At 37.0% G+C, this 15,136-nt stretch overlaps 2 protein-coding genes across 2 annotated transcripts; one reads left to right on the forward strand and one right to left on the reverse strand.

Annotated features, from left to right (window-relative positions):
* Positions 1-336: 336 nt before the first annotated feature.
* LOC100372477 (uncharacterized) lies at positions 337-2,544 on the forward strand. Its single transcript, XM_002736789.3, has 3 exons — positions 337-382; positions 508-925; positions 1,908-2,544. The coding sequence occupies exons 2-3, from the start codon at positions 511-513 to the stop codon at positions 2,411-2,413; spliced, it is 921 nt and encodes a 306-aa protein (XP_002736835.1). The 5' UTR covers positions 337-382; positions 508-510; the 3' UTR covers positions 2,414-2,544.
* Positions 2,545-10,757: 8,213 nt separating this feature from the next.
* On the reverse strand, positions 10,758-11,909 carry LOC102802548 (solute carrier family 35 member G1-like). The gene has a single exon (XM_006819011.2). The coding sequence runs from the start codon at positions 11,907-11,909 to the stop codon at positions 10,758-10,760; it is 1,152 nt and encodes a 383-aa protein (XP_006819074.2).
* Positions 11,910-15,136: the final 3,227 nt, after the last annotated feature.

Here is a 15,136-nt window from a genome sequence, read left to right on the forward strand (position 1 = left end):
CGTGGGTAGTTATAGCAACATATTTCATAACTCGGCAATTTTTAAAATGTGTTTTTATTTTCACACTCTTTCAAGACATCATAGATGTATATATTCCTTTTACACATTGTTGCTATTTGACTTTCTTCATCATATTCATAGACACAGTGAACCCATTACGAGCACCTGTATTTCTACAAATTGCCGAGTCATTCTGCATTCCAGGTGGCGAAGTGTGATGGCCAATTAAAACGTTTATACAATTCACAACAGCCAATAGAAAATAGGAAGTGGAAAACAATACAACAATAGTAGTTGGGACCTATAAATAACGTTCTTTTCCGTGCCTCGTCCCTCACTCCACCCAGTCATTGGTCTTGTTTGTGTTGGATATCCTACTAAGGTGAGTTGAAATTGAAAATGTGTCGTATTAAGCTCAGAAAACTATTTTCAAGTTACAATCTAAAATCCTTACTGATTTGAATTTGTGCCATATTTATTTGTAATTGTTTGCAATGTCATTTTCAGATAATGCGTGTATATTGGTTACTTATGGTGGTGGTCGCCATGTCTATTGTGGTGGACGCATTTCCAAATGGGATCCCCAAAAATTGGAAGCAAAAAATGGGTTCCCAGGTATCCGGCAAAATTTTCAAAGGTAAACATGCAGGAGACAAACAAGCGTATGGTTATAAAACAGTAGCGGACAGTGGCGATACTGGAGCGGACAGTGGCGATACTGGAGCGGACAGTGGCGATACTGGAGCGGACAGTGGCGATACTGGAGCGGGCAGTGGCGATACTGGAGCGGGCAGTGGCGATACTGGAGCGGGCAGTGGCGATACTGGAGCGGGCAGTGGCGATTCTGGAGCGGACAGTGAAGACCAAGAAATTGAGATTACATCGTCTGCTGGTGATTGTCCAAGCAGACTGCAAAACGTGATAGGTGAGGAGTTAATTTGGTATTAATATGCATCGCGCGGTTTCGCTAAAGCCGGCCATTCATAACCGGCCCACGAACCCGTGCGTGATCGTGTTAGGAAAAGCTGTATTTAACAGCAGTTAGTAATTTGATTAGGCGCGCCAAGGTGCTGGCGCTACCAATCAGCATTGCTGTATCATACATTTGAACGTTTGGAGTCGTCACAGATCAATTAATCAATCACAGTTCAACAATTGCGGCGTGCAGGCTTTGCCCTAATTCACTACAGTCGAGAACAGAAAGGTCTATATTCGTTGACACTTTTCCAAAATGTTTTATTACAATGTTGAAAATTGCTTGTGTGCGATGGAATGTCTAAACATTTGGGCAAATCGTGTTTTATAAAAACTATCGAAACTGATAACGTATCGACTTGTCCGATCCGGTCTTCGTCGCAACAAACCACGGTTACTAGTTCTAGTAACCATGAACAAACGCATCATTTCCCTCAGATACAGCATTTAGCGCTTTCTTTTGATGGTCAGTAAGCTCGTTCATCGTTCGTTGATTTCTGTATTCCATTATTTTAAATTTACCAAGTATGTGTCGTTTATACGAGTTCTAATTGGGTAATGCAAATGAGCCCGAGTGAATCTTATAATCGCTTGAGGGCTTGCGACATTGTAAATTGTGGTGAAATCTGCCAAGGGTTAATGTTGAGGCTTCGGTCGAATAAATGGTCCTTGGCTGGCGAAGATGATAAATATGGTAACAAGTTATTTTTGATAGTTGCATTTCATTGGAAAGTGATCTTTTTCGCCCATTTTCCAATGAAAATAATCTACCACTTGTTTGCCATATAGCGATGACAAGTAGCCAGATATTGAAACGTGGGCTGTATCTGAAACTGCCAGTGACGAAACTGAATAATCGTTGGCGCAACGTTGATTGCCATTATATTAATATCATTTTTTTTTTTTTTTTTTTTTTTTTTTTTTTTTTGCAGAGGGCTGCTCCGCATACGATAAGTGTACGGATGATTGCGGTTCCTCGTACGATGGTGAATGTGACGATGGTGGTCTATCAAGCTTGTATTCCGTATGTGAATATGGTACTGACTGCTCGGATTGTGGGTCGCGATCGTATGTATGCTTGAACGAATGTGATTGGTCATATGATGGTGAATGCGATGATGGTGGTCCAGGCAGTCTCAATTCACTGTGTTCGGCTGGTACAGACTGCGGAGATTGTGGGCTGCGAATTGCATCAAGTCTGTGCACCAACGAATGTGAGCATGAACGAGACGGCGAATGCGACGATGGTGGGCCAGGTAACCAATATTCAATTTGTAGGTATAGCACCGACTGTGCTGACTGTGGAGTGCGACCTCTGCGGTGTACAAATACTTGCGTTTATGCGTGGGATGGTGAATGTGACGATGGTGGCTTCGGTAGCCTCTATGACATTTGTAGTTATGCCACTGACTGCGAAGACTGCGGGGCCCGTCCATAACTAGGGTAGTTTTGTTCCTAGACAATATAACCGCAACGAGATTACAATGGAGTTCCTTTGGGAAAATATAACTTGTTAATTGCTTGTACAATCTTTTTTCATTATTGATTATATTAAATCTATGGACTGAATGCAATGTACATCGTGACCTTTAATTTTGGTAGACACGTTCTCGTTTCTCTTCGAATTGTTCAGACGTTTTCGGCGTAATTTATTTTCAATTTTAATCCCCAATGTCTTTAAAAAGTAAGTTTTGTTTTATGCAATCAGTATTATCAAATGTGGCTCAAGGTTTGCTGAAGGATAAAGTACACGTGGTGCGCAAGTGTGTAATTGCCAATCAAAAATATTCATTTTATTACCTGGTCATGATTCTCGGTACCTAGAATACACCCCCATAGTTTCACGCATTGTATAGCGTTGTTAAAAGTAGCCAGAACGGTTATTCTTCAGGGAAGAATTTAAAGGGTCCCTAAAAAAAAAAGCACGGACAGGTGCATGGTGAGAACTTTGTTCTAAGTGAACTGTAACTCGCACGTTATAAACCAGAATAGTCAAATGTTTTTAGGAGATGCTTCCGCAGTCGAAGGATAGGAACAATTGTGTTCCTATCACTAGTAAGAAAAAGTAAAGAACGCAAGTTCGAGTAAAGATGACAATTTTATGTGTGAACACAAAACGCGTTGCATGGAAGTTTGTACTACAGACTCGCAACATCGGGGCGGTGCAGGTTGCTTGACACAATTGGCTAAAGAATTTACAAAAAAATATTCATGAGCAATGAAAAACTCGTTTTTTAGTACAACTGTCTAAATTCATCCTGATGTAATAGAAAAACAGATGCAGACAGCAAACTGTTAAACTCGATTAGTTTTTTTTTCCTTTAACATGATTGTACGAAATTCGTGAAAACCTTAGACGCGTGTTTTCTTGTTCAGAAATCATACTTTGTATAATCTAGGAATGTTCTAACAGACTTAGTTCACACGTGAAAAGCAGCAACTGTGTTTAATAATGTTATTAGTTCACTTATTTTGTCAGTGTCATTTTTCTTTGAGATAACTTATTCCATTTGTATTATTGTAAAGCTGATACGTATTATATTGATCGACGGCAAGATACCTTTCAGTCTGGATTTGTAAATAGTTTTCTTCGCAATAATATTTTCATTTAGTGACTGAAATGTTCGTCTCCCAGTAAAATGAAAAAAAAAATGACATTCATCATGCCAAAGCACGTTTGGAAAAAGTGATTTTTAAAAAAAATGTTGTTTCCAGTTGAGTCAAAATATATAAAAGGCTGAAATTGGCATTGGTTTGACTGTTGTAAGTAACTTGACATTGACTCGGTTTCGTGTCTGCATACATTGTCTAATAACCCAAATATAAAGTTGATTGCATTGTGCACGAACAACATTTATGTTCTAAATATGGTAAAAATCTGAATAACACGTTTTGCAGTAGTATAGGTTGCCAATTGTTGCCAAAACACTAACAGGGTAGCAACGGACAAAACTTTACATTAACTATGTAAATGGGGGGGGAAACATCAATACCCAGAAGTGTTTAGAATCGTCGGCACTAGGACATTCTAAGCCAAAATGTCCGGGGTGGTTATCTACCTTTGATCGTGATATTCATTCAAATATTCTCAGTTTTCAATAATTTAAAATAAAAATGATCATTTAAAACAATTTGTTTTAATATATTTAAGATTTATTCATGCTATGGGTGGTTTTCTAAAGTTCTAGCAATCCCATATTACTATTTTAGTATCGGATACTGTTTAAATATACGTATTGTTTTGGTGTAGATTGCCGCACAAGCGTGTTATTTAAACTTGTACGTTGACGAACAATTGAGTGGTGAGCATAAACAAGTTGCATGCATCGGCCACTTTATGGCTCGAGCGACAGGAAACAGTTTTAGTACCCCCTTAGTATAGCTAATCCCGCGAATTGGAGTGCGTTAACAAGTGTAAATGCCACAGTTTTTGTTTTTTTCTATCGATGAACATGTACTGTATCCATAGTAATAAAGAACTCTGCGCTGCCCATAATTATGGGCGAAAGCTCAATTTGTGCGATACATACACTGTAAATCTTGAGAGCACTTTCATGTTTTTCATTAAAAAATACCGTTTTAAATGAATTCACACTGTTTTATTATATGAAACATGTAGTGTATATTGATAGGACATTTAAAGATTAATAGAACCAACTTTATTCCAGCAGTACTAACAAAAGGTGAAGAGTGAAGAATGAGTGAAAAAAAAATTAAAACTATGAGCCAGAGACACAAAATAAACATTTTGGTATATATGCCATTGATCAAACCAGACGACCACGGAATGTGACGTAAATTTGTGTTCATGATAGTAACCAATACACTTTTCTTCCAAACTGTTTTATTTTTAAGCACTTAAGCACGTCACCAATAAATTTCGACGTCACAACCTTCATGACAACATTTATGATTTGCTTTACGTCATACGGATATGACATCATAATTTGTTCAAAACGACATAGTATACTAGAATGGGTTATTTTTTAAGTCTCTATATTTATTTTTTGGGAAAATATGCGTGAATAAATATTGTTTTTGATAGAGATGTCATACCCGATTCATTAACATGAACTATGGGGGGGCTATATAGATATATATTATGATTGAACAGTAGAGGGCGCTTTCTCTCCATTCACAGTCATAAGCACATGGTGTTTCGAACACAATTGTATTGTAGCAAATGTTATATAGAGACATGGATACTGATAAAATATAGAGGACAGCAAACAACCAAATTGACAAATACACTTTGCACATGTCAAGTTTTATAATCAGAGTCGCTTATTTGTCGTAAACAAATTGTTAGTTATATAAGTAGAAGATAAGTTATATTTGTTTTTGTTTGAAATTTCAAAGCATAAATCACCTAGAAAAACTGTAGGAAACATTTCTCGATATATATGTTCACATAAACGTAGTTTAAATGTATATCATGCATGAAAGAATTTGGTAAATGGTGTTTGGAGTATGCGATCATTGTACAATTTTTTTCGAGAAATCTTCCACAGGGCGAACTATCGAATTAGTCAAAGTATACTCTGCGGTATAAATCCTTCAGATAAAAAGCGACACAATGAGTTCCACCTCGGCTACTGTCATCTGTGTTTTGTATGACGCTGTGGGATACTCCAACTGTCTTGCTTTAGGTAGTTTGTTTTAGCGCAAAGGCCGCACAATACAGTTTCCTATGTATGGATTAGTAAATAGAATATGATCCAGTTGACTCGTGTCCATCCTCACTAGAAATTGGTCAACACGATTCTGTCTCGTTGTCACTATTCCGTATCAATCACAGTCTCTGTCAGTCTCCGTGTGCAAAACATCGGGTCAACGCCCTTTCTCGAGTATTTTCATAATTGCTTCGACCACAGTCGCCCGTTCTGCTTTTTTCATATGTACGAAGAAAGCATAATTCGAAAAAAAAAAACGTCAATGCACATCAACCAGAACTTGTACCCTATCAGTGGCGGCGGCACCGGGGGGTCGCCCATCTGAAAACAATGTTTGGAGGGTGACCCTTTGTGTCAGCAAAATTTGCCCCTTAAAATGAAGAAAATGGGGGGGTTCTTAATATAAGATCTCGCACCCTCATGCAAAATGTCATGCCGCCGCCTCTGCCTATGTTCTATCTGGGTATCCCGCTGCTCGTCCACTTTGAAAACCACCACACTTCTTTTAACGGAACATCTAGCAGTTTTGCAGGTTATACGTATCTTGTTAACTGCCTCACATCACACTTTTTCCTCTCCGTGTTTCTTTTACGGCAGCATAAATGGCATTTGGATTCCATTTAGCTTCCCGGGCATCATAAAACAGTTATTCAAAGATAATGTCCATCTTCTTTGCCATTATTAACGGCCATGGTTATTTTTGCAGATGCAAAAATAGTTAGTACTGTCATAGGGGGACTGTCGTCGTGTCTCTATACACGTCTGCTTGAGGTACAGGATCGGGAAAGTCACTTAAACTTTACAGTCAAATAGACACAACGAAATTTTAACTCTTGTCTTGAGTCGGCCAGTCGAGTACTCTATAAGACACAACGCCCTGGGAAAAAGTCCTCAAGACTCTCTCTCTCCACGTGACCGTCTTGTCGAGCACCTTCACCAGACTGACTCAAACTTCGTTCATTACTTATCAAAACCTAACCAATTACAAGGAAGTATAAAGATTATAAGGCGTAACCTTCAATCATACAGCCAATCACACGAAGTACTTAACACATCTTAACCACGCGATTAATAACAAACACATACCAACTCTCAAATTTAGTTCTTCATCAATGATTTTTAATTACGACGAAGGCGCGCTTGAGTATAAACGATGACAGACTAACACAGCCATTCACTAGTAACACAGCCAACCAAGTCGGTCAACAGATACGCGAAAACTAATTCATGACAATACATCCATCGTGACCGCCTGTATCAAAGTGAGAGGGGGTGATGCGATGATGCTCTATTTAATATTGTCACAAGGTAATTTATACGGTGAGGTACTATGGTAGAATCGCCAAACGAAATATAGAAATACAACGGCAAGAATAAAGTATCGTCATCGACCTTGTGGTTGGGTTCTTTACCCCAAAATACACAATATATATAATTGATATATGATCATACACAGTAATGCCAGGGTAGAACTTTGGGATAGAACACGCACACCTGTAACAAACTTGCACGCACTTCAAGAAACACAAGTTTATGTGGTCAACGAAATATTTAATACGGGATAATCTCAAATAATATTTGTAATGTAAATCACAATATTTGAGCATAGATAATTAAAGCAATAATTACATTAATATTTAAATGCAAATAACCATGGTTAATGCCTAAACAACATAATCAGTACACAATCTGTAATTACAAGTAAATAACGTTTTACGCTGTCACTTGTAGACTGTTAACGCCAATCACTGCACTGTAACGACGAACGTAGTAACGTAGAAATAACAACATAACTTCAGAGACTACTTTTGTAGTTGTCCCAGTTCCATGCACAGTGTTCGTTGTATCGCACGACTTAATGTCTCGATGGTGGTTTGACAATCTCCAAAGAATTATTTCCTGATGACGGTTTGACAAATAAGTTGCAGCACGGCTACGGAGACTCGTCGACTTCACCATGTAGAATGATACTATAGTTGGTAGAAGCACATGTGGGTTTCCAACCCAAAGTATCAGGAACTGGCAACAAACCTCTCAAGATGTTTGCTGTAACAGGCAGCAGGCAGAAGTGATCCCTTTGTTTCACGCCCTGTGACAAGTTAATTTATTAAGGAATGTGAGTCAAATCCATTAAAGTGTCAAATACAGCGCCATCTCTGGCCAAAATAATTAAAATAATTTTTTTCTTCTCTCGCAACATTAAGTATTTGTGCAGAACTTGTTGGTACAGTTTTATCTCCTTGTAATAGCTCAACATCTTCTGCACAGATTCCATCAATTTAAAAAATTAAGGCCGGCAGTATGCCCAAAAGAGCTAATAGCATTGGACGAATTAAGGCAAGCAGGATCCCTCCTAGTAGTATCCTTTCTGAGCCAGGCTACGTTTCAAATGAACATGAACCCGAAAGTCAACTTTTTATAATGCTAAAGCTCTCGTTAGCAAATAATATTGAACATTTGGCGGAATTTCACAATTCCATCAGGTGTCATATGGTTATAAATTTCACTAACGAACCACATAGCATTGTTACAATAGTACGGAAGGAAATCAGATCGATCAATATATGCAACCTTTCTCAGAGGGTTTGGCGAATGATCAGCCCATTCACTTGTCTCAAATGGTGGACACTTCGTGTGTAGAAAACATGCCAAGGTTGGTTACTAAATCTAGGTGTCGTAATACTCTAAACCCTGCAACCTGTGCAAAACTAACTCGTGTACAAAATCTCGATAACCCCCGCCTGGGGCGTGCACTGCCAGCCAAAGCAAGGATGAGATTATGAAATATATTCTAAACAAAGACAAACATCGCTATATCACAGTCAAATGTTCAAGGGGGCTGTGCACATCAGCATAAGAGAATATTGCAATAAGAGGTATAAGCTTGCCGGTACATATGTATATATATTTGAAATCCATTATACCTCAGATTGACAGTATTGTTGAATCTCTCATTCGGAGGTAAATATGTCACTTGAAAATTGCGTGATGAAAAATCTTTAACTCAAAAATATATAGTCCTGGGTTTATTACAAAAATAGTATTAGCTACATTGTAATCAATCATATTATTATACATCTGTCGCCGTAACGCCATAAATTACAGCTGGAGGTCGATGCGTTGCGTACTGAGTCTGATTCTATACTCTGAGGTATCCTCGTAATAACCTTATTATTATACATCTTTTCTTCCCAATGATACACCATGGGAATGCCGAAATCCAAAATAGAACAGAATCAGCGAACTTCTTTGTGTGGAGTATGGGTCAAACTCTAGTTGCAGCCATGTCTGTTTTTGTTGTTAGAGGACGCTTACGCGCCTAATAATTCCATATTTGGAATTAGCATTTCCTAATATGCTAGGATGAAAATACTCCGTAAAATACCGCAAAATTGCGGCACGCTGTAACTTACAGCATCACGGTGACAGATGTATAAAATAATTGTTAATGTGCATTCATTGTCAGTGCACTGGATTTAAGATATGCGTTATTCAAGGTTGATTACACTGCATGAAAACATTATTTTAATATAACTCTAGTGTTCTATCATAAAATATGTATTGCCCCTCTATAGTGCAAATCAATAAATCGGGTATAGCGTCTCCCATTTAAAAAAATGTTTATTCACGCGTACTTTATTTTTGACTTTATAATTATTCAAAATTACCTATAATATACTTTTAACTACTTACCAATTACATACATTTTTTCCGGTTTAGCCAACTCTATCTCGAATACTACGTGAATCCGTATGAGTGGTTGCCATAAAAAGTAAGGTCCCTGTAAAAGATAACTTGTCTATTTATAAGGTAAATCACGTGATCCAAATTGACACGTGTCATGACTGAAAATTGTCCTACACGAGGTTTTTTACCATTTACCTCATTGAAGCGAATTCACTCCAATGATGCAACAGTAGAACACATTGCCTGAACCCGAAGATCATGCCCCGTTTAGCATGATCGAGGTACGTGGTAAAAATACTGATATCTTTATTGCAATCATAATCAAATCAGGATATCAAACAAAATACGAATAAAGGTAACATTCTGACAAACCAACATATTACTACTACTTTATTGACATTGATTTAACAACATAAAAACAACTTTGTATTAGATGCATGTAATTTATAGTCCATCTTAATAAGAATCTGCACATTTTCGGGTGTAAAATAGCTGCCAAACGCTCAAAATTGATCTAATCTTAAAACAACTTCACGTGCATATGTATACCTTCATGACATGTATGTGTACCAAATTTGAATGGAGTGTGTCTGAAATATGACGATGTACGCACGCACGCACATAACCAAAAACACTACAATTCATACTCCCCCCATAGGTTTTTCCGACAATACATTGCATAAAAGTACAATGGTGATTTTAACACTCCACATCGTGGTGATATACTCTACAGGTTGATTTGTCGCAGGTGGTCCTGTTTTACGAATTATAATAGTACACGTGGTGCCATACACTGTCAGTCACATACTTCCTAAAAGCGACACGATTACTGTTTTAGAAACCATGCTTGTTTATAGCATTGTGAAGATACGTTTGACATTGTTTCCCACCCATGAGAATTCTGACAACGCCCATGATGAGTGTCCGTACGAAGAAGACAGTACTTTGGGGGCAACCGTTATCAAAGTTATGGATTGAAGTGATGAATCATGCTGCAATCCACCATCCGTCCAAAAATATTTTGTTCGATAACACTACTTTAAAACGTTTTCGGTTGTTTAAAATTGTCGGATACCTGTAGCTTTGTTATTCAAAACTTATTGAATAATAAGATGTTGTTCATTGTCATAGAACTTCGCAGACCAGATAAAATACAACAACGTACAATGATTGTATCCAATGAGAATATTGTAAATGTATGCCCACTTGAATCAGTGATTTTTAAAATAATTAACATTTGAAAAAAAAATTACATTTAAAAGCAAAACAAGATTGTTTTCATATCACCATACAATAATGTTTTTCCCATCCTTAGTACAACCCTGCACTGTAAACATAATCTGAATTTAATAAATGAGTTTGCTACAGAGAAATTTCCATGTGACCAAATTTTGCCATATCTTTCTTAACACCAAGTAATAATTAACTTTTCCTGCTTTCAATTTTCATTTCATTTAATTTTATTCGGAGGTTGTTGCTTTGGTTTCTGAATAAGTTAGTTTCTTCGTTCAAAGTGTTCCTGGTTTCGAGCCAAATATACACAAACAATATAGAAGAGCTTAAAATGATAATGGCAGCACCAAACATTTCTAAGCTAACTATCTGCTTATGAAACACAACAACATCCACCACAAAACTAACAACCAAACTACTGTTTGATAAAAGTGTCACTTTGCCAGCACTTAGTATTTTCAGCGCTCTATTGTATGAATATAAATACAAGTAAAAGAGTACTACAACGCCTACTAGATATGCTATCGTTATAGGGTAATCTGGTATTAATATGTAAATCCGTTCGTTGCTTGTTGGATACACTAAAATCATCAGTTGTATAATACCACAAACTCCATTATAAAATATTAATACTAACAAAGACAGACCATCAGACATTGCCCTTGAACAAACAGCGCCGATGGATAGTCCGATTCCAGTTATGATAGAATACAGATACCCAATACCAGATGACTGTGCGACATTACCAAATATAAATTCAGGTCGTGATATTAATATAATTCCAGCAATATTTAACACTATACTGATGCAGTCATGGAGTTTAAACTTCTCTTTTATGAATATACAGGCAATCAGAGGTGTAAATATCAGTAGTATTGCAACTACTATTGAAGTCGCATCTCCCAGTCCAACGGCGCTCATGCCATAATAATACATCAAGTCTCCTGTGTTTTCACAAAGGCTTTTGACGATGTTCAGCAATGTATCTGTTCGCTTGACTTTCAGAATATTAATGTTCTTATACATAAGACACGGGATAGTTATTACCACCATTGCCAGTGATTTTACAAGCAACACCTGTGTTGGGGAGTATCCAATCTTGATGCACAAAAGAGCAAATGAATCGGATACAGCGAACCATGCCCCAGAAAGCAGTCCCAATGTTGCGCCAAGAACAGCTGTCCAGAAATAATCTTTCCTGTATTGCGCGTCTGTTGTAACCTGCAGTTTAGATATGCATAAAGACGCATCACTCTTCTCCTTGGAATCCATGTTTTTCAGTGTAACAGTTGATGCTAAATGGGCGTACACAGCAGAGAATAAGGGACGATGATACGTCATATTTTTAAGAGCATTTACAATTTTATATTTTTAGGAATATAGCCATATTCAAACTGGTAGGTGATGGGGAATGGGTTACGAATGTTCATTAATCTACTTATAACAATAACAATCTGTGGCCATTATATTTTAAATTCTATTTTTAATGGCTAAAATATCGGCGAGTATGTTTAAATTCGTGGTTATAATGACCATTATTTTTAAAATTGGTCAAAATATTTATAATACGCAGTATGGACATTTTATGATTCATTATATAGAGGGCGTTTCTTAGCACTGGTTTCACATCGCTCCTGTAAATTGTCTGTTTTTCACGTCTCGTCTACTTCACTATCAAAATTAAGTGCATTGATTGCAAAACCACCAGGAAGGTTAACCTATGCCAAGGAGACTTGCAAATATGTCGAAAATGTGTGGAAAAGCGGTTTCAAACGCCAGCACCGAATACGCCAACAACGACAACAGCGCAAACAATAGAAGACAACATTGCGAGTATGCAAATCTTGTCACCTTCCCGGCAAAGTCAAACACAGCCTTCGCAGTTACTGAGTGCTGTATACACAATACAGAAAGATATCCATGACATGAAGACGAATCAGCAAGGTATGGACACTTCTATGAAGTTCATTAATAACCAATTTGAAGAAATGAGAAAAAGAATGGAGAAATTTGAATTAAGTAACACAAACCTGGCACGAGGGAACATTCAATTACGTGATGGAGTTGGTGTATTAGAAAAGGAGCTTTGCGATCAAGATCAATACACCCGTCGAATTGACCTAGAAATCAATGGAATTCCAGAAAATGAGAATAACGAGAAGGATACGGAGCAAATTGCGTTGTCTGTATTCCGCAAAATAGATCCGACCATTACACCGGTCGACATTGACGTCACACATCGCATTGGTAAAAAAAGACACCTCAAACAACCAACCTACGCGTCCAAGATCAATTATCGTTCGCTTTGCATCCAGGAAAAGACGGAATGTTATTTATGAAAATCGCCGCAAACTACGAGACATTACAACAAAGGATATCGGATTACGTCGCTCAAACTACATATTTGTGAATGAAAACTTAACACCAACGTCACGTCAGCTGTTATCAAGGGTCAATCGCGCAAGAAAAGAAGCACACTATCTGTATCTCTGGACATATATGTAAAAAGGATAACACTGTAATGTCCATCATAATCCACACTGAGCGTGATATCGATAAAATTCATTAATTGAACATTATATGAATTAATTCACGGATCGTGAACTGTTAATAATGGGTATGTCGCAATGCTATGTACTAAATTTCATTCCAACTTCCATATTGTAATTGCATACTGTATGGTAATTAGTTATTACTAATACATTTATTGTCAGTTCTTTCTCAAGATGTAAATGTATATGATGATAATGGATTCAAATAGTGGGGAATTTGACACATATTTTGACAGCTTATTCCTACAATACGTTTCTTCAACTCACTGAAAACATTCCGAAAGATGCGTTTTCCATTACTCATGTCAATATAAGATCGCTAACTAAAAACTTTGATGAATTAAAATTGTTTCATGACACAATTCCTTTCAAATTTAAAGTCATTGCACTTTCTGAAATATGGCAAGTCAAAAATAAAGATCTACAGAAAACCAAACCCAATTGTTGTTGAGTTTTCAAACATTTTAAAGCATTCAGTATTTCATAATTTACCAATTAATTCCGAATGTGTCTTAGTTGGTGACTTGAATATTAATTTAAACAATTTAGACTCTAGTCATGTTAAATGTCTTTGTCACACTATGTCATGCTACAACTATCAACGTAGCAAAATTATCAATGTACCCACACGCACAACAACTAACTCGCATACTGTAATTGACCATTTATTCACAAATATACATTCAAATTGTGTCAATAGAGGTGTAAATATCGGATCACCTACCAATCTTTGGAATTTCCAAGACTTAGAAACGTACTTTCCGGAAACTGTTAAAATATCATTTCGAGATTACTCCAAACTTGATATAATCAAATTTAAAAATGAACTAGAAAGTCAGAACTGGTCCGATGTGTATAGTAGTAACGATGTTGATAATGTATATGAAGCATAACAAACAAACATGCCCCTCTCATTGCCAAACAAATTCGTTCCCACACTATCCCCCAAAATCCCTGGTTATAGAGTTAAATTGTTTTTTAAAAATAGTAAGATGTAATTATTGCAGACAGCGTTAGAAATTAGCATAGAAATTATGTGACACATGTTCTGAGAGATGCGATACGTAATTTCTATTCAGAACAGTTTGTTGAATATAATGGAAAAACGGATAAAACTTGGAAAATACTAAATGAAATATTAGGAAGAGGACATACAAAAACAAAATTACCGGACCACATTGACGTCCATTACTCTGGTAGCAACGTTACGACTACACTGAATGACCAAGATGCAATTGTGAATAGGTTCAATAACTTTTTTACCGAAGGTTGGGGTGGACCTTGCAAACGACATCTCACCACGTACATTCGACACTTACAATGCACATGTGACAAATCCATTCTTGTTGCCTGGCACCACAGTTCATGAAGTGTCAGATATATTGAGAGGGTTAGATAAAAAGACGGCAGTTGGTCATGAGCAAATAAGTGCTTAAGCTACTCATACATGCAGCGGAGTATATTTCTAAGCCCCTCTCTCACATTATCAATCCTTCATTCTCTTCAGGTTCGTTTCCAAATGCTCTTAAAAGGTTACCCCTATCTTCAAAAAGGGAACTACTTTTGACCCTGATAAGTATAGACCTGTCTCAGTACTGCCCCAATTAAGTTAATTATTTGAGAAAATAATCAACAAACAATTACCTGTTTATCTGAATAAATTCAATATATTTTATTCCAATCACTACAATCAAATTAGTAAAAAACTCTCTGTTATGGACCTAGCACAAAAGGTATTAGATAAAATTGATAAAGGGAATGTAGTTCTTGGAATCTTTTTAGATCTTTGAAAGGCGTTCGACACTGTTAATCACTCAATTTTACGTAGAAAATTATCTGGATATGGGATTCGAGGCCTACCTTTGGATTTGATCGAGAGGTATTTAAAAATCAGGGAACAACATGTGAGTGTGAATGGCGTAACATCAGATTCGCTTCCAATAATATGCGGTGTTCCGCAGGGGTCTGTACTTGGTTCTACTTTATTTCTTTTTTATGTTAATGATATTGCATTAG

The sequence above is a fragment of the Saccoglossus kowalevskii genome, chromosome 16, assembly GCF_978046115.1.
Source record: "Saccoglossus kowalevskii chromosome 16, keSacKowa6.1, whole genome shotgun sequence".
NCBI classification, from domain to species: domain Eukaryota; kingdom Metazoa; phylum Hemichordata; class Enteropneusta; family Harrimaniidae; genus Saccoglossus; species Saccoglossus kowalevskii.

Bases quoted from the DNA above. Each gene is read 5' to 3' on its own strand.
- LOC100372477 (XM_002736789.3), top strand. From the start codon at position 511: ATGCGTGTATATTGGTTACTTATGGTGGTGGTCGCCATGTCTATTGTG. The intron at 926-1,907 runs GTGAGGAGTTAA...TTTTTTTTGCAG, and splicing joins CAGACTGCAAAACGTGATAG to AGGGCTGCTCCGCATACGAT.
- LOC102802548 (XM_006819011.2), bottom strand. From the start codon at position 11,909: ATGACGTATCATCGTCCCTTATTCTCTGCTGTGTACGCCCATTTAGCA.